Source organism: Erpetoichthys calabaricus, chromosome 2, assembly GCF_900747795.2.
Source record: "Erpetoichthys calabaricus chromosome 2, fErpCal1.3, whole genome shotgun sequence".
In the NCBI taxonomy this organism is placed as follows: Eukaryota; Metazoa; Chordata; class Cladistia; order Polypteriformes; family Polypteridae; genus Erpetoichthys; species Erpetoichthys calabaricus.
Genome location: NC_041395.2, coordinates 47,796,114 through 47,815,654, shown reverse-complemented (window position 1 = coordinate 47,815,654; position 19,541 = coordinate 47,796,114). Strand labels below are relative to the sequence as shown.

General features: G+C 35.7%; 1 protein-coding gene across 4 annotated transcripts in view; it reads right to left on the bottom strand.

The window, feature by feature from the left end:
• The window catches only part of dennd5a (DENN/MADD domain containing 5A), a 126,576-nt gene that overhangs the window by 28,576 nt on the left and 78,459 nt on the right, over positions 1-19,541 (bottom strand). For 2 of the 4 annotated variants that reach the window (XM_051922348.1, XM_051922349.1), the window contains 8 exons: positions 18,967-19,201; positions 18,485-18,574; positions 15,225-15,375; positions 9,904-9,997; positions 7,034-7,165; positions 3,531-3,683; positions 3,352-3,439; positions 3,188-3,272 (listed from right to left, as the gene is read on the bottom strand). In XM_051922348.1, the coding sequence (XP_051778308.1) occupies positions 3,188-3,272; positions 3,352-3,439; positions 3,531-3,683; positions 7,034-7,165; positions 9,904-9,997; positions 15,225-15,375; positions 18,485-18,574; positions 18,967-19,201 (1,028 nt within the window). The remainder of the gene's footprint in view (positions 1-3,187; positions 3,273-3,351; positions 3,440-3,530; positions 3,684-7,033; positions 7,166-9,903; positions 9,998-15,224; positions 15,376-18,484; positions 18,575-18,966; positions 19,202-19,541) is intronic. The other 2 variants (XM_028793752.2, XM_051922350.1) reach the window with 1 other exon arrangement.

The window sequence follows — 19,541 nt, the reverse complement described above, 5'->3', positions numbered from 1 at the left end:
AGCTATCCAAGAGACATACAAAAATCATTGCCCAAAGTGGTATTCCACCATTATGTGACTTTGCGATGCAGGCGCTTGATGACATCACACATAAGTTGGATCTGAAGCGGGTACATTTTACATAGTTTTAAATGATATACATGGCTAATTTAAAAAAAAAAAACTTGAATTATTAGGCTGTGCTTGGTGCATATTTCAATAAGAATGTATTTTATGAATGGCCAAATTCTGTTCCTTTTCTGGGATTTTTTTTTTATTATAAAGTCATGGTGCTTTTATATCAAGTTTACTACCTTCTCACAGTTGCCCACACAAAATTTGGGCAGTGAATGAAAGATGCAGAAAAAAGGGCAGCAACACTAACCTCTCTGTCAGTGCACTTCAGGACATACTTATCCTTCAGAGAATGGCAAAATAAATGTAGGAAAGAGACACAGAATTGTAACAGAATTTTAGCTCAGTTAATTACCAGTTTTGCCATTGACAATGCTGGTAATCCACCTTAATAAAAGGATAAGTGTCTGTGTATCCATCTGGTTGCTACTGTACGTCTTTGGCGCATCCCAAACTTTAAAACTGCTTTTACAAATCCCATACCAAATGGCATATAACAGAGGCACATGCATTGCATTATGCAATGAAAACGTTAATGCAGGGTTTTACATTGATAACTTAGATTTCAACCCATCTTAGACAGGAAGCACAGACTTATATCAACTTAACTGAAACTGAATAATTCAATTTATTGATAAACAGGGATTACAGAAATATAATAACTGCATATATATTGATATAGAAGACCTGACTCAAGACAGATGTGCCAGACAAACATAACACACAGAAGAGGCTGGCTGTTCACTAGTTATTCAGATTTCTAATTTATCTTGGCACAGAAAAAAAGTTTTACAATACCAAGTCTTTAGGGATCATGTCCAGTGTTGTGTGGATTTGTTGCTGTTGTTGCTCCAGGTTCAAGTGGAGGATTCATACTGCGTTGAAGCACATCCTCTCTCTTTGTGAAGTGGTCCTCTGTTCATGGTGTGCTATGCTTTTCTCAGTTCGCTGTTAAGTTTTCTGCTGTGTCATCTTAAACCTCATAAGGAAAAGCATTATTCTTTCTGGCACAAAATTGTAGGTTCTGAAGTTCCCTTCTTAAAATAATGCTGTTTCTCAGTCTTCTAAGACAGGGCTCAGTCTCAGTCTTCTAAGACAGGGCTCAGTCACTGGCACACTGGCAGATTGGATCACAGGTCCACAAAGAGTAGAGAATGTCAGCTTTCAGCTCTCCAAAGTGGGACTTGCTCATCAGCTTTTAGGTTTTATAGAGTTTAAGCAAAGAGCTCGGAGATGAATGCAGCTGGTTTTGAAGAAAGTTGTAACCTCTGAATGTGTTATTTTGTACATCAAAGGTGTCCATTTGTTATACTATGTGTTGTTATTAAGTTTAATGTCACTGTTCTCTGTGCCCACTGTTATAGACTCATTCATACAGGCAGACCAAATATGGTACACAGGGCACAGCATCAGCATTTAGAATTGCCGAGCCAAGCACAGGACTAGATAGCCACAGACAACTGGACAATTGAATAGTCAGCCTAAAGACAGATTAGTATATTTATGTCTTCTGTCAGCAAAAACCTCTTTCCTTGTTGGGAGAATGAGAACTGTATGTAGGCATTGTGCTAATCCTGTATGTTTGAAGGTGGGGTTTGAGTCCTGTCCTGTCCTTGTTTGGACCCGGAGCGAAGAACCTGCACATGGAGCAACTGAATATAAGGATGGACACCTACGGCCAACACTTTGAAGCTTCCTGGCGGAAGAGTATGTCTTCTGTCCGGCTAAAATCCTTTCAGCATGGCAACGAAAGATGACGGACTGCACAGATCAAGAGTCCCACGGCTTGATATGTCTGTCATAAGCTTCCCGTTTATAATGCTGCGTGAAACCGTCAATAAAGAGCTAGAGTTATCCTAACTTGTCGTGTAAGCTTGTAACCGTCATTTTGCATACCAGGTGGGATAATACCTTTTTAATCTATAATAATTTACAATTCAGATTAATTAAAACACCGCAATATAGAAGAACACATTTCCAGAGAGCTAATGCCTCTTAAGGAAACACCATTTAACAACTTCTGTACTGAAGGGTCCTGTGCAAGAATATCTTTTCAACTCTCATTTACACATTCTGTTATAAGATGAAGTACAGGCTGATCCTGGTAAGTTAAGAGCTGCAGTTAATCCATTTTCTCTGGAATGCTGATTGGGGGTGATGGTGGATTTATGCATTCCTATTAAATCTGCTGTCTTAACAGGCCTTGTGTGCCACTAAAACTCCTGGCAGAATGGGCAATGCCCCTTTTATCCTACATCATACTAGGATACTTTAGAGGCACCAATAAATGTAACATGCACATCTAAAAGCACAATGAAGAAAGTCCACAGATGGTGCAACCAATCAAAACTCAAAACTGAAGTCTGTTAGGCAAAGAGGCCATAACACTAACCACTGTATCATCATGCCACATATTAAACTTTTCAGGCTTTTTCATTGTCTTTCATTTGTAGAAGATTAAAATAATACCTACTGTAACTAAAGAGTTATGTTTTAGAAAATAAGACAGTAGGCTTTGTTGTACTTAACTTCCTCTAGTACAATTTAAATCAGCATACTGTAGAACCTTTCATTACCTTCCTTCTAGCACTTAATATTTATCTATTTCTTGGCCTTTGTCTATCCCCCTGTTTACCAAGCAGCCAGCATTGACACCAAGAATAAATTTATAGAGAAGTTTCTACAGACTGAAAACTGCTCCAGTGTAGTATCTTAAAGGGACTCTCAAAGTCATACTGTATATGAAAATAATGAGCAAGGACACAAAAAAAACACCTGGGGGGTCTTGCCAAATTTAAGAATTACATGCATTTCATGAAACACACATCAACTCTACATCACACTGGCGCAAAGACTCATACAGGTGCATTTAAATCCACTAATGGGGTTAGGAAAGAACAACTGGAGAATGAACAATCACAGTTTAGAAGCAAAACACAGTAATGATCAAAAAACGAAATAAAAAAACACAGCAGTAAAGCAAAGATTGTATTTGAGTAAATACAGCAACTATGTTAATGAAAGAAAATAATACTTGCATTACACATATTAATTAAAAGACAAACAAACTGACCGCATATCCTGAATGAGTGAAACTTTAAGGGGACACATGACAGGCCCAACATCAGATTTTCTCCTTTCTGTGTCCTGGATAAAGCCTTGGGAAGGAAAAAAAACAATTAAGAGAAAATAATTATATCTTCATATGCTTAAATTCTAAGTGGAAATGATACAAACCTGGAGTATTCAAACTTCCTGACGTTGATTCCTTCTTCTCTTTACTTTCCTGATAATGCAACATGTGAGACCACAATGCAGATTTACCCTGAAAAGCCACATAACCAAAGTTACTTTTACAGAAAACAACACAAATCTAGGATAGCTGCAGACTGGACAGTGCGACTAGACTGCTTTACCTGCTTAACAAGCAGTCCATGACTCCAAATTCTTTCTAGGAGATCACAAAGACTAGCTATGAGTGTGTTTTCTTCTACTCCTGTGATGTTGACCTCTCCGTGGCCCAGCTCCACAGCTTCTCGACCCATTTTTTCCACCAGCATCCTTTTTGTCTGGGCAAAAAAATAAGAAATAAAAAAATAAAGAACAACAATGGAAGTGAGGGGTGGGGACAGGGTTGTAAAGGGGTTGGTGGATTAATAAGGTGGGGTTCAGAAGGTGTTGGTCATAAAGTGTCTTTTATTATTTGTATGTTCTTATTTTATGGACTGTCCTTTTCAATGCCCATGGGGTTCAGAAGGTGTTGGTCAACCGTCACCCTGACTGAGTTGCAAAATTCAATGGCAGTGATTGAAGAGGATGTTCATGGCTCAACAGCATCAAAGGCACTGCACAAAAATGGGCCTTTTTGGAAGAGCAGTGAGGGAACGTCCTACCTGAAAATATGCCCTTGTCTGTAAAGAACTTGCAAAACATCACCTGGAAGATACTGCAAAAATGTGGCGGAAAGTCTTGTTGTCTGATCAAACTAAAATGAAACATTCTGGCTTGAACACCAAACAATACGCGTGGTGTAAGTCTGACGTTACACATCAACCAAGTAAAATGTGGTGGTGGCGTTAACACCATGCTGTGGGGATGCTTTTCAGTAGCAGTCTGGTCAACATTGATGGGACGATAAATGATTCACAATACAGACAGGTTCTGAAAGAAAACCTGCACTCCTCTGCCAGAAAGCTTAAACTTAGTATTTTAACAGGACACTGGCCTAAAGCACACTGCAAGAGCAACAATGGAGTGGCTTAAAATGAAGAAAATTGATATCTTTGAGCAGCCAAACGTCTTTAAACCCCACTCATCATCTGTGGTGAGATCTAAAAATTGCTGTCCACTGCCGCTCCTCAACTAACCTGGCAAAGATTGGACAATTCAGCATAAAAGAATGGACAATCTTGCTTCACCACAGTGCGCAAAAGAATTCAAAATGACTTCTTACTACAGTAGCTGCGAGGGGTGTTTCAACAAAGTACTCAATGAGGAAGAAGAAATCTTTACAAATTGTTTATATGTAAATATAAATACACACACACTTGAATACATCATCTGCCATAATAAATAAAAAAAAAAAAATTGGCTTATACAGTAAAGCTAAAAACTGATACAGACTTCCATAGGGGTAAACTAATCATTGTAAAGTGTAAAGACCAGGGATTCACTTTCCAGCTGACACTGTGCCGAAGAAGTGAACTGACTCTATATGATCTCAAACTCCAGCTAATTTAAAAACATTTATATCTAAAACTAACAAAGTAATGTTTAACTTTTATCTATTGTATATGTGAAATCAAGGATTCCTAGCTTTTTAGAGTATAAAATGTCAATTTGAATTTGTATACAAGATGTGACCCAAAAGTTTTTAGACAAGTTGTTTTAAAAGTGTACTGTTCATTACATCTAGCGGCCGACACCGTAACTACGTTGTATACTATGCTTCATGTACCGTTGTACCATTTCCCAAATGATTGCTGATCATTTGAATATTGGTAAGGATACAGTTTGTTGGATTACAACTGAGGACTTGGAGAAAAAGAAAGATCTGCGCAAGATTTGTTCCTCACGCCTTGACCACAGAGCACAAACAAGAACGCTGTGTTTACTGCCAGGATCTTCATATAATGGGACAAGTTTAACTTTTTTGGGAAAATATCATTACTGGTGACCAGTAGAAGAAATTCAGTGTGCAGTGACAAGGGAGTGTAACAACATTTTAAAAACTGCTTTCCTGGAGGACATGAAGAAGTTGAAGGAACATGCAAACAAGTGTATTGATCAAGGAGGAATGTACTTTGAAGAATAAAAAAAATTATGTCCATATAAGAATTTATCTGTGTTTTATAACAGTTGTTTAAAAATGTTTGTGCCTTACCTTTTATATATTTTTACTGATGTTTCCATATGCTATTACTAAATGCAAGAGGGTCAAAGTAATAAAAGCACAAACACAGAAGCCTCAGTGAGGTTATGTTTGCATGTACGTGGTGTACAGATTGCTCCAGTAGTATAGCACAAACCTTCACGGTACTGTCTATACTTATCCTCAGATACCACCATGCATCTCTCTCTGACAGACAGTACATGGGGTCACTGTAATGTGAGGCACTTCTTGTAGCCAAAGACCAAAAATACAGAACAAAGTGAATGACCAAAGACACAGTAAATCAAACTTTTGGAAGGGTCAAAATCCAGAAAGTAGTCCAACAGAAAACCTTCCAGGGTCACTGAGTAGAAACATTAGTCCTAAATTTATCCACAACAATGTAAGAGACAAACGTGGCATACCTTTACCCATTATATTTTTTATTAACTGATAAAGTCCGATTATTAAAAATATTTTAAATACTTCACAAAAATACTGAAAAAACAGAGTACCTGAGAAGGATATATTTAACAAAAAAAATGGGATGTATTTTTTTAACTAAAGAAAAAAGTCCATTGTAAAAAACAACCAAGCCTTGTCAAAGGGGCATGTTTAAGACAGGCAGCTGACGTACCTAGTCATTACTGCGAGAAGGTTTAATCCATACCAAAACAAAAAAAAAACCTGTAAACACTGCAAAGATATTTCTTTAAGCAACAGTCAAAATAACACATACTGCTTTCAGTTTGATGGAGACTGGAATATAAAAACTCCCTATGTAAGTATTAAACAAATGGGAAAAAACAGTTACATAACAAACTGACACAAAAAGGACAATAAGAAAACAGATGTATATTCACCCAGGAAAAATAAGTGATTCTAAGTAGTGAAAAGTCAAGCAAAATGACACCTTTTATTGGCAAACTAAAAAGATTACAATATGCAAGCTTTCGAGGCCACTCAGACCCCTTCTTCAAGCAAGATGTAATCAATGATGATTCTAAGTATTGCTTTACCATTCAGAATGCTCAGTGCCAGGAAAATATTAATAATAATTCACAAAATATTTATATAAAAAATTAGCTTAACAAACTACAATGCCCCCACATAACTAATCCACCAAGGCAGATATGACCATTGCTACTCTTAAAAAAATTCAGCCTAATGCCTAAAAAACTGCTAGGATTTACTGAGTTTTCACATTCAAATGCTAATGATGGCTTACTGTGTGACCCCAAACAAACGCACAAAATTGCTTTTGCTCAAACCGCATGAACGTTAATCACCACTGGGCAACATGACATCAGTGGCACAATGTAAGGTTTCAAAATTTTGAGATAGGAAATGATTACAAGATACTATTAACTCAGTGGTTAACTAACAAATGCTGAATAATGACATGGAAGTCAGGCTGCATTTAAAGGTTAATTGTGTATTCTGATGGAATTAATTTTATATTTAGAGATATATTATATATTACAAGTTCCCTATGGTCAATCATACATAAAAGAAACAAAATCTTTCTAAATCCTTTAAATAAAGTACCTTGTTTCTGCACTCTTTTAGTAAGCCCTCCACAAATTTCCAATTAGTTTGTGCAATTACAGAAGGAGATAGATTGGACAGCTTTGGCTGGCGAATAGTTGTTCCCAGACTTCTTGCTTCTTGAATGTATTTCTGCAATTATGCAAATCAAAAAAGAGTCAAATTATCACCCACAATAACAGTACAAGATAAATATGCATTCATTCAAAAATGAGCAGCTGGGGCAGCACAAATTTTATTAATTTAGTTAGGACAGTCCTAACTGAAGTTGTATTGGATATATCTCTATCTAAACATCAAGCAAATGGTATAAATGGCTCAGTGCCAGATGAACTTTACAACATAAAAGACTCAAATCCAAACTATACTGTAACACAATAACTATAGAAACTCAGCCTCATACTGCAATTTTATATTTCAGATCATTTTAAGGTGGATTGTATCACTGGTAAATTAAAACATAAGCATGATGGTATGTTGTCAGTAGGTTAAGTGACGAGTCTAAAACTGAAATGTTAATTGACGAGCCCAGTGGAAGTTATGCTCAACTAATTACTAACAGCCCTTGGTTTTGTTATAATAGTGTTATTGTGAATAAAAATATAACATTTCTATTGCATGTTCATTTCTAGGGAGCCTCAACTAGTCATACTGTTTTACTTAATCAAAATAGGTATATATGTTATATCAACATTAACATTTTTCCTTAAGACAAACCCTGAATATTAAACATTAATTTTGTAACAGCTTCTTTGATTAGCCCAATGTCAGAAGCTACAATTAGAAACATGTATCTTTATCCAGGCAAGTGTGCAAGTTTGAAGGAAAACCTTTCCTAAAACAGAACAGATACTTATACTGAAGAGCTAGACGGCCTGCAAGTTGAAGTTTAATATCATGTGTACTGCAATACACACAGTCACAGTTAGATACTGCAAATAACAGATGGTGAATTTAACACCACACTCAAAATACAACAGAAGACAAATGCAAGGAACCCTCAGTTGTTAGCATGAATGGAGTGGCACCTTAGTAGCCTTGTGACCAGAGGGTAAGTCTGCTCCCAGTGTAATGTTGCATGTACTAACTGTCCAGTATGGAGGAGGACAAAAAGTGATTGTGGAGAATGGCTGAAGTCTTTAATAATACTGTTAGCCTACCTGAGGTACTGTGTGTTATTTGGAAGAAGGCAGTCTTGTCTGTAATGGATATTTGTAATATATGGCTTGTGCTACTGTCAAACGGCTGACCCAGTTTCAAAAGCCTCTGGTCTAGTCAGAGTATATGCCATTTCACTTATTGGTTTTATTTAAAATATTCTGCTATTACCGACAGAGGAAACAACTATGTAATCTTGTTTACATGTTATTAATTTGATTGAATAAATGACTGATTTTTACTTTCCCTTCTTACCTATATATACACATGAATACCTATACACAACAGTTATAGTTTATAGCTTTAGTATATAGCCCTTTAGACAGTAATGAGAAAATTGCTTATAGCACCTAATTTAAAGAGGGTTGCAAGCTTAAGGAAAAAATGAACACTGGCCAAATCAATAAGTCCAAAATGAAAAACAAAGCACAGAGAAAGAACGTACACTTTGTCTCCAAGTGTATGCTTTTCCCAGAACATACCAGATCAAACTGTGACACAGATTTTATAGATGGCCTGAAAGGCTGGTGAAACCAGTCCCACTCATAACACAAGAGCAAAGGAAGTTCTGGCAAAAGACAGTCCATGTGCTGGAGCATATGGAAATAATGAAGACAAATGGATTGGAAAGCAAATACAAAAAAAAAAGGAAAGAAAAAAGCATGATAAATAAAAGCATGCAAATTACAGAACAAAAAACAGACAAGCAAGTTACAGAATGGAAGAACCTAAAGTAATAGCAGGAAAATCATTCAGTTAAAGTTAAAAAAGTAATTAATTTAAATGGAAAACACTCAGTACATAAATGTTCAATAATGGTGCTATAGCATATGTGCAGGGTTAAAAAAAAATTTAAAAAAAAAAAAAAAAAAATCGCTCTGTGATTACAATTTAAAACCTTTAAAACAAAATCTTTCATTCTACTTACAGTATATTGACGGTGTCTAATTTATTCATTTGAATGCATTCTGGAGACAATAATGCTTATACCTGGACTACAAACTTAACAAGAAACTGGGAACAAAAGTTATTTCAGGGCCAAGCAAGTTAAAAATTATATTTTGTTGACAGAACTACAGGAGAACTAACAACCTACATATGCAGAGGTGGGCAGAGCAATGAAATGCTCCAAAAGTATTGTAGTTTGAACTGTAGCAATATACTGTACCTCTGTATGTTATCAGAAATCTTTTATCTGCAGTTAACAAAATACACTAATTTAAAAAGGTATTGAAAAGGTGGTGAAACTAACAGGTACAACACCACAATAAAAATAAAATCTTACTAATCTTACATGCCTTCACCCCCAGTGGTGCCAGGTGCCACCTACGGCACACTTACCCAAGCGTGGCCACTCCTGCAGCTTTTACTACAAATCACGTGGTATGCAAACATGTTCTACTACTTTAAAATGATGTATTTATTGTTAAAGAAGATGAAAGGAAAATAAACTGCATTTTAAAAGAAATAGCAAAAAAAAATACCACACAGACACACGGGACACTTTCTGCATGCATAACCAATACCTCTTAAAAGCTTTCAATGACTAAACTACAACTTGCACAAATCCCTTTAATAGTGATCATAAAAGCAGAGCAGTATTTAAATAAAAAAATACAAAAATAAAAAAACTAAAAGAGCATATTACAATTATTTTAGATCACATGGACGCCTCTCAAACTGAGAAAATAGGCAAGGAAAACAATGCTGACCTCTCTCTGATCATTATCGAGGTACAAATGTTCAGCATGCTGCTTCTGTCTGTCTTTCCGTCTCCACTGTGCAGTAGCACTTCTTTTAGCCCATCTAAATGATAACAAAGAAACAAAAATTAATAAAACCTGTATCTACTAGTTTACAAAACCTTTGAAAGTGACTAGGACCAGGTAACATTTATCCTTAAAATCTTAAGGAGGTTAGTGAGTACATACTGTATATAAATCCTTGATGCATATTTTAGAAAGTCACTAAATACGGGGGAAATTCCTAAGGACTGGAAAAATAGAAAATATTATCCTGTTATACAAAAAGGGTGATTAAGCGGATATAAGAAACTAGAGGCCAGTAGGTTTAATGAACATCAGAGGTAAATTAATGGAAGGAATCACTAAGGAGAAGATGCAGAGTGTTGTACCGTGTTATCCATAGATTGATACAGGAGAAAGTAGGGGGAAATGACACCTTTTATTGGCTAACTAAATAAATTACAAATGCAAGTTTTCGAGGCAGCTAAGGCCCCTTCATCAGGCAAGGTGTGGGGTTAAGGTAAGAATAAAGGGAAGGGCAAGACAATCTCAAAAAACTCAATCAAAAATACATGACAACAAAGGGGACCTTAACCTTAGGGACCAAGGAAATAATTCTATTTTAGCCTTAGGGCCCCAGTATAGTAAACCTTGCCTAATGAAGGGGCCTTAGCTGCCTCGAAATCTTGCATTTCTAATCTATTTAGTTAGCCTATAAATGGTGTCATTTCACCCTACTTTCTCCTGTAAGGAGAAGATGGTGCAACACATGGCAAGAATAGGAATTTTAGTGAACAGTTAGCAAGGGTTCAGACGAGAGAGGTCGTATTTTACTAACATGATGGAATTCTATGAGGCATATGATAGTATTGATCACAGTTTTCAGAAAGAATTTGACATTATCTTGCATGACAGAATGGGCATCAAACTAAAAGAAATGGGAGTTCAAGGTATAGTGTGTAGATGGGTGCAGAATTGGCTAAAACACAGGAGCAGAGGGTTATGGTGTGAGGAACCTTACCAGAATTAGGTAATGTTAAGAGTGGTGTCCCTCAGGGGTCAGTGCTGGGGCCGCTACTATTTTTAATATTATATAGCTTATCCAAGCTAGGAGAACTGGCACACAATGCTTGCTGGGATGGGTGCAACCCTGAATGGATGGCATAATTAAACATGTATAATGAAGATTTTTTTTTAAAGTTCTGAACACTCCGTGGTCTAAGTTTAGAACTAGTTTTAATTTCACAAAGACATTTACCGTGTGGTGATTGGTTATGTGGAGAAAGAAAAAGGAAGGATAGGAACTGGGGGTTTGGTACGTCAGACAGAGACAGCACGCATGCAATAAAGAAAGCCCGCTCAGATGAACATCCATTGAATTCTGTGTTCATGTCCCCGAACACCAGATCACAAACCCAACATTTACACAATATTTAAGTTATACCTGTGCGATACCCATTCATACATCCAGTTTTTGGAGCCTCGTCACACCAGCCATAAAGTTCTCTACATTGAACGTACACCTGGGGACCCCTTACTGCGAGGAAGCAGCACTACCGGCACACTACCGTGCATGTTTCATACCTGCTTTAAGGCATTTCATCCTGAAAATGATATCAAGTATTTATTTTAGCATTCCAAATTTTCAGAGAGCAGAAATATCATGATGTGAATGTATTCTGTGGGGCGATCGCTGCCTGCGCCTCCTCTTAGTGCAGAGAAATTCAGTTTAAGAAGCGTGTAGCGATTAACAACTGGGTCGGGGAACACAACACAAAGCATTTAATGTGCTACATTAACTTATAACGGGGTTTGAGAAAATCTAGTAAATTAAACATTGATTTTAGGATGAAGTTTAGTTTACGACATTCCACTTTAATGACAAAATAAACTATGAGAATAAAGTGGAAATGTTGACTTTATTCTCGACATATAGTTTTTTTTTTCTTCCCCGTGGCCCTAATATGATTCTGTAGGGCTATACCACAAATAGCATTATAAATGCAAGTTGCAGTTTTATTATTTATGTATATAGCTTAGCTTGAAGCAAGGTGCATATTAAGGCAATTTGCCTTAATGATGGTTCAGTTGGTAAAGATGTCATCATCAAGTTGCACTTGTTTTATTTTATTTTATTTTTATTTGGTGAATACTGTGTAATGCACCTGGGACTGAAGTCTTGAAGTAACAGTATTATTACTGGAAGTTGCACTGTTATTTATTTTATTGTTATTATTTATTACTTTAAATATTATACAGTTTAATGATGGTAAAGTTGTTTAAAAAGTCACTTTAACGTGTCAGTGGACGGAGATTGTTAACATTAACAGAAAGTATAGTTGGGTTACAAAACATATTTACTATTTATTCCTTTTCTAAGACATGTTCAGTGCAATACAACGTTTGACAAGCACCTATGGGTATTTTACTAAGTCTAATGCCTCTTTGGATGGTTGAAAATATGTTGTCAAAATTTTAGTTTAAGTTGTTTGCAAAATTTGTTAAATAAAAAGGTTCTATATTTTGACTGCAACTGTCATGCAATGTGATTCCTTCGCTTCATTAGTGCCACCACCTTGAAAACTATCACTTTATGAGGCCATGCAAACCTGTATTAATACTTGTGTGCACATTAAAAAATTTTTTTGTACAATGTACAATTCTCATGACAGTGGAATAGGTTATTCTTAGCCAGTCTACTGCAGTAATTGCAGTGGAAAATGTGGTTAACATCCACTCACGCATGGGGAAAAAATACCGTAGAATACTGTGAAACCGGTATAATTTTGAAAAAAATTGGCTGGAGTACAAGAAATTCAGGGTGGAATTCAGGGTTTGAATGTGGAGAGTCATGACAATATTCCAGAAGATGACAACATGACTGTATTTGGATAAATGTACATTGTTGTACAGGAATAAATATAAGAAATCCCCTGAAAATAAGCCCTATTACATCTTTTGGAGCAAAAATTAATACAAGACCCGGTCTTATTTTCGGGGAAACGCGGTATATAGGTTTACACACACACATGTACAGACATACAGTACATGAGTCCCACAAATGTGCCTGGGAAGTTTTCTGATGAACTATTTGAAGAAGCATGAGGGGAAATAGGGGTTATACTGGTTCTCTGTTAAAACCTCAATTCCCATCCTGAGGAACACTCAGATTTTGGAGCTCAGCTGAACAGGCAATCAAACTGCATGTTTATGTCATATAATTAGCACAGTTCAAACTCTGAGAAGGGTCCTGCTGTAGCTTGCAGCACTACAAGGCACTCCTATCACAAGACATGCCTGCTCGATAGTCATAACCATACCACTCTAATTTTAACGATAGGGTATGGATTTTTTTTTTTTTTTTGAGAAAGAACCATGATGTACACCTTGAAATGGACTGTTTGAGAGAGGTGCAAATGACTAGGCGAGTCATATAATATAACTGGTGTATAATGCAAAGGCAGCTGAAAGTAATCTGGTGTGTGCAGTCTACCTTTTAGAACATGGATACTTCCAGCAAAATAATGCAAACACAATGTCAAAATGTATGCATTGTCTCAAGTTGGATCCATGAACAAAACTCCAATTTCAGTTTACTCTTTGCTAAGACAGTACACAGTATGAATGTGGCTGAAGAGTCTGGATGAACAGAGTGCTTTCAAGCCAGCATGGATCAAAATCACTAAAGAATGTATCCATTACCTTGCCGAATCCATGCCTGAAATAATTAAGGGCATTTTGGAGGCAAAAAAGGGAATCCTACCAGATACCAGTGTACCTAAAAATTGGTCATTAAGAGTGTGTTTATAGACAGACAGAAATAAATCAAGTGGTAGAACAGTGTATCTGTATTATCACTACAGAATTTAAATCCACCTTTTGGGCATAACTAGCTGCTTAACATTTATAATACATATTCAAGACTTAAAGGGGGTGCTCTTGTTCTTTTATATCTTAAAGGCATTTAAATTTAATGTTTCATTGAATCCCACCAAACACAGCAAGGGCTGGGTATGACTGGCTATTTCAGTACCAGTAAGTTAGCACTAAGTTATTTTATTAGCATCAAATGTGGATGTTAGGAATGACAGGAAAAAGTTCAATAGGAAAATGTTTTTATTTTTTTTATTTTTATAAAAGAAGTATTTTCAGAAAGCACTCCAGGATATGATCTAAAGAGGCAGACACAGCTGTTCTCATTCAATCAGAAATTTGAAGCCAGAAATTAACCTACTATCTTACATTTTATACAGCCAATAACTCTAACACACCCAATGTGTGCAATCACACCAGTCATTATTTATAAATGTCTTTAACAAGCAACTTTTCTTATATTTATTTTAGAGCTTAAATTTCCTCTCCATAAAATAACCAGCCAAAGCCAATTCAAGCGGCACTGTCCTCAGACATACAATCACTGACTTCACTATCACTCACTAAACTTTTTACAAACTATCTAGGGGGCAATGAAGCAAACACAGACTGTGAGATATTTAGAGATTAAATTAATAGTTTTAACTAAATACCTATAAAAAACATATGTATACACAATTGGAGGTCTGAAAAATCGAACATACACCTTAAGAGGAGAATTTAGGAGTTGTAGTGGATGCAAAACTATTAAATGGCAAACAGTTTTTAGAAAAAAAGGCTAAAAGAAGTTAGGTTATACTGTATAGCATGATGTGTAGAGTAAAAGTCCAAGGAGATTATGTTCAAGCTTTATAACACACTGGGGAGGCCTCATCTGGAGTACTGTGAGTAGTATTTTCACACAAACACTAGGAAGTTTTTGTTTACACAGAGAACCATAGACACTTGGAATATGTTACCAAGCAGTGTGGTGAACAGTAAGTCTTTAGATATTTTCAAAACTAGATTTGATGTTTTGTTTTTTTTGGCAGAATTAAGTGGATAGAACTGGTGGGCTATGTTGGGCTGAATGGCCTGTTCCTGTCTAGATTGTTCTAATGTTCTATTGTAACCTCCTAGACAGTGCCTGAGAAAAATAAGCAGTTAAAAAAAAAAAATTCTCGCAGTAATCACCCCCACCTCTCAGTGTGAATCAGTCGTTTCATCCAGTGGATGGATACATAAACTGAAACTAAAGTTCATAGTTTTCAAATTTTGATCAAATAGTAAAATGCTCATGGTATATTATAGAGAAGGTGTGGCTAATCAAAGTTACTCCAATTTCTTGCTTTAACAGAAATTTCTAGCTTTAAGTTAGACAAGCACATGTATCCTACTTTCAGTCTGAGTTCTCATCATCCACTTATCACACTTACTTGTTGCTGGTTGGCCCTGTAGACAGTACATCTGACTGTAACTTAGGAAAGAAACCAGGCTCATATCTCCCTTGACCAATCTTCATGTCCAACAAATGGGGGTGCAAGGCAGTATGATCAATTTTTGCGAGTCTCATTTCTATTGCTTTTTCTGCATATAAAATAAACAGTAGTTGTTAGCAGTTAAATATAATATTTATCTCAGACAACAATTAACACAGCAGCCTGAGAAGTGGAGCTGAATCGCATATTAAATAGTTTAAGAGTAATAGCAATACACTTCACACGAAACAAAATGCATTGACAATAATTATTGTGTTAGTGGAGTAAGGACAGAAAATGCAGGCTCACATGTCTAGGAAATGCAAAAATAAATAAGCAAACAATAAAGGTTTATGGTCCTCAGATATTCCAGTGCTCCACCAAAATAAACCATCTACTGATGGATGCATCTTTATTCCAAGACAGAAGAGTTTTCAGGCAGGAATTTCAGATAACTACTAAAGGGACAGGGTTTGTGCCATATATGAGGCTTAATATTTTATTGAAGGGCTTATATATTGTGCACCTGGTCCTTAAAACATAAGCAGCAGTACTCCACTTGTATCATTTAACTTGTTTTGAAAATTAAACTACATAACTGCTTTTATTATTTAAGTAGATTTAGATTTAGATTTAGAATATATTTGTCACATATACACACATTGGGTATACAACGAAAAAGGACCTCAGTGAGCACCCTGTATTGTCAAATAAAATTAAAAAGTATATATTTAAAACACTCAAGTGATTATAATTATAAAGCATGTATACAGTGATCCCTCGCTATATCGCGCTTCGCCTTTCGCGGCTTCACTCTATCGCGGATTTTATATGTAAGCATATTTAAATATATATCGCGGATTTTTTGCTGGTTCGCGGATTTCTGAGGACAATGGGTCTTTTAATTTCTGGTACATGCTTCCTCAGTTGGTTTGCCCAGTTGATTTCATACAAGGGACGCTATTGGCAGATGGCTGAGAAGCTACCCAACTTACTTTTGTTTCTCTCTCTCTCTCTCTTGCGCTGACTCTCTCTGATCCTGACGTAGGGGGATTGAGCAGGGGGGCTGTTCGCACACCTAGACTCTACGGACGCTCGTCTAAAAATGCTGAAAGAGTTGCTACCTTCTGTGTGCAGCTGCTTCGTGAAGCGACATGCATACTTAAAAGCTCGAAGGGCACGTATTGATTTTTGACTGTTTGTTTTCCTCTCTCTCTCTCTACTCCTGACGGAGGGGGTGTGAGCTGCCGCCTTCAACAGCTTTGTACCGCGTGCTTCGCATACTTAAAAGGCAAACAGCACTATTGATTTGTTTGCTTTCCTCTCTGTTTCCTTTGAAGAGGAAGATATGTTTGCATTCTTTTAATTGTGAGACAGAACTGTCATCTCTGTTTTGTCATGGAGCACAGTTTAAACTTTTGAAAAAGAGACAAATGTTTGTTTGCAGTGTTTGAATAACGTTCCTGTCTCTCTACAACCTCCTGTGTTTCTGCGCAAATCTGTGACCCAAGCATGACAATATAAAAATAACCATATAAACATATGGTTTCTACTTCGCGGATTTTCTTATTTCGCGGGTGGCTCTGGAACGCAACCCCCGCGATGGAGGAGGGATTACTGTATTAAATTTTATGACTTTTGTATATATCCATTACCATGTATGCTTTGTTCAAAACAAGCAAAATAACTTCATTCATTCTTCTGAATTGAAGTCCTGTATTCAATTCAAAAGCACAAAATTACAGAAATTAGTTTTTCTATTTATAATATGTGCTGCACTTTCCCGAAATAACTTTGAATAATATGCAAGTTTTGAACATAAATGAAATGACAGATGTGAATTATGTGACACAGGCAATGCAAGAAATTTTACTTTACTACAAACTACATGGAGTAAGTACCAAATAAATATTTTTGAGTGGAGTACTGTACTCCTTTAAACTAATTTCATGTAGCATTTGATACTATATTTCTGTTTTCAGATCATGAGTATTACAAATTACAGGAATATACAAGGCTTACAATAATCATTCAAAATTTATTGCAGAAGCCTGACACGGGAACATCTAAGGACTCTAAAAACCACTGTTTTCAATGTTAGCAACTCCATTACTTGTACTGTTCATGCTGGAAAAAGGCTCCGTTAGTATAAAAAAAAAAAAAAAAAAAAGATTACAAAAACAATTCAGTTTAAATGTGCAGAATATTAAAAAGCACTCATCCCCTACAACTCCTAAAACAGCAAAATAAAAGACAAGAAAATGTCTAAACAGACAGAATAGGTTTACAGCTTCTGTACATTTGCTTCAGGTTAACTAGCTTCAGTACTCAAGATCTTTTACACTTTGTAATCATGACTTTTTTTATTAACATATTATAAACACAGGCAAATATATATATATATATATATATATATATATATATATATATATATATATATACTGTATATATACTGTATATATATATATATATATATATAAGGCTGTCAGAAGGAATGCATTAAAGCATTAATTATATTTTTAAAACACAACTGGCTCAATTAGCTCCCGGTCTGGTCGTTATTAGTTATACGGCTTTGTATACCATGTTACACAGTCTACTAGCTACTTTGTTATGTGCAGGTTATTTTTCTTTGGTTAATGGAAAGAAGGAAAAAAAAACACTAAATTCTTAGGAATTTTAAGCTAATCGACTAAAAATCATAAAGACAGAATGGAATAGAATAAATCTGTGCAATGAAAGTGACAATTAAAGAAAGAACGTTTGTGAAGTTCACAGGCAAAGCTCTAATTTTATTTTTTCAGAAATGCAGAATTGAAGTATACCATCTAATTAATTCAAATGTTCCATCAGCAGAAATATTTGTAATTAACTAAGAAACTAGATGAAATAACAATCTGCAGATGCCGTGGTTCTCCAGTAGCCAGGCCTAGAAGACAGCACTATTGCTTGTATTTATTCAACTAAAGAATGAAAATGACTAAATATCAGCATAGTGATACTCAAAGTGCAAAGGTGTGAATTTTGGCCTTTTGAGATTGTTGTCTTAGTGAATGTAATTTATTAGTTAAAAACAAAAAAGCGCCTTTTTAAGAGAACTAAAATTGTGCTTAATTATTTGGCAATGTTAGCAATAAAGGCCACCACCAAAAACAAAAATCAAAATTTAAAAAGAAAACCATCACCCAAGAACAGAAATCAAAACAAAATATAATTACTAAGATGAGCTTTATAGTTCTCCAATCCAATACAGTGAGGAGCAGGAGCAACCAGATCAAAATGCTCAAACCTCTTTTTAAGCAGAACATCTGAAAACAGCAAAAAGGTACACAGGGGTCAGCTATTCTACAAAAGAGAAGACAATAAAATGTCACCTACAAAGCTTTAAGCTTTTCTGTTGGCTCAAATTGTCTCTGTGTTTAAAGGATTTATGTCAAACTAAATTTATTACTACACATTCCAAGAAACCTTGCAAACAATTCGAAATGAACACATTTTTCAAAACACTTAAAGGTTAGACGTTCTTTTGGTATAGGATAGCCAATATACATATTCAACTGTAGGCCTTTAGCATTAATGCAATATACAGCTGTACAAAAAGCAAGATGTCCTGGTGTGAATTCCTTTCTCAAAAATCCCCAGACTAAAAACTGGCTATAAAATAGAATATTCTTTAAATGAGTAACTTTTGCTTGCATACCTGACTCATCAATCATCGTACACTTTTGGTACATTGATGTCCTCAAGGTTGGGGTTCTTACATTCAACATTCTGATTTTATCAACTCTCGAGTCAAAAACCCTTAAAATTGGGTCTTTGTCCTCATCATCATGGCACATTATTTTATTGTCAATAAAAGATGCAAACATCTGTGTTTCAAGAAACCTTGACAAGAAAGGCAGATATGGCTCAGGCTGGTCTGACAAGAAAGATGCCTAAGAAAAAAGAAAATAAAACATATTATTATAAAGTAAAGCATATCCAAGAGCTTTTTCTGATGACTGCTTGTCTTGATGTACTCTGTAAAATTTGAATTTTTTTAGAAGTCTATTTAATTCTCCTTAATAAAGCCACCAATTCCCTGTCAAACCATTTAGATATCCCCACCCAACATATGATATACAAAGAAAATGCAAAGATGTTATTTTAAGCACTTATTCTTTGTATTCTTCAAAGTTAGTAAGTACAACAGCAGCTCAATTTGGCCTGCTTAAACTATTATGAATTGGTTGTAACCATGTTGATAAGAATAAATACAGAATGCAAGTCTTGTGT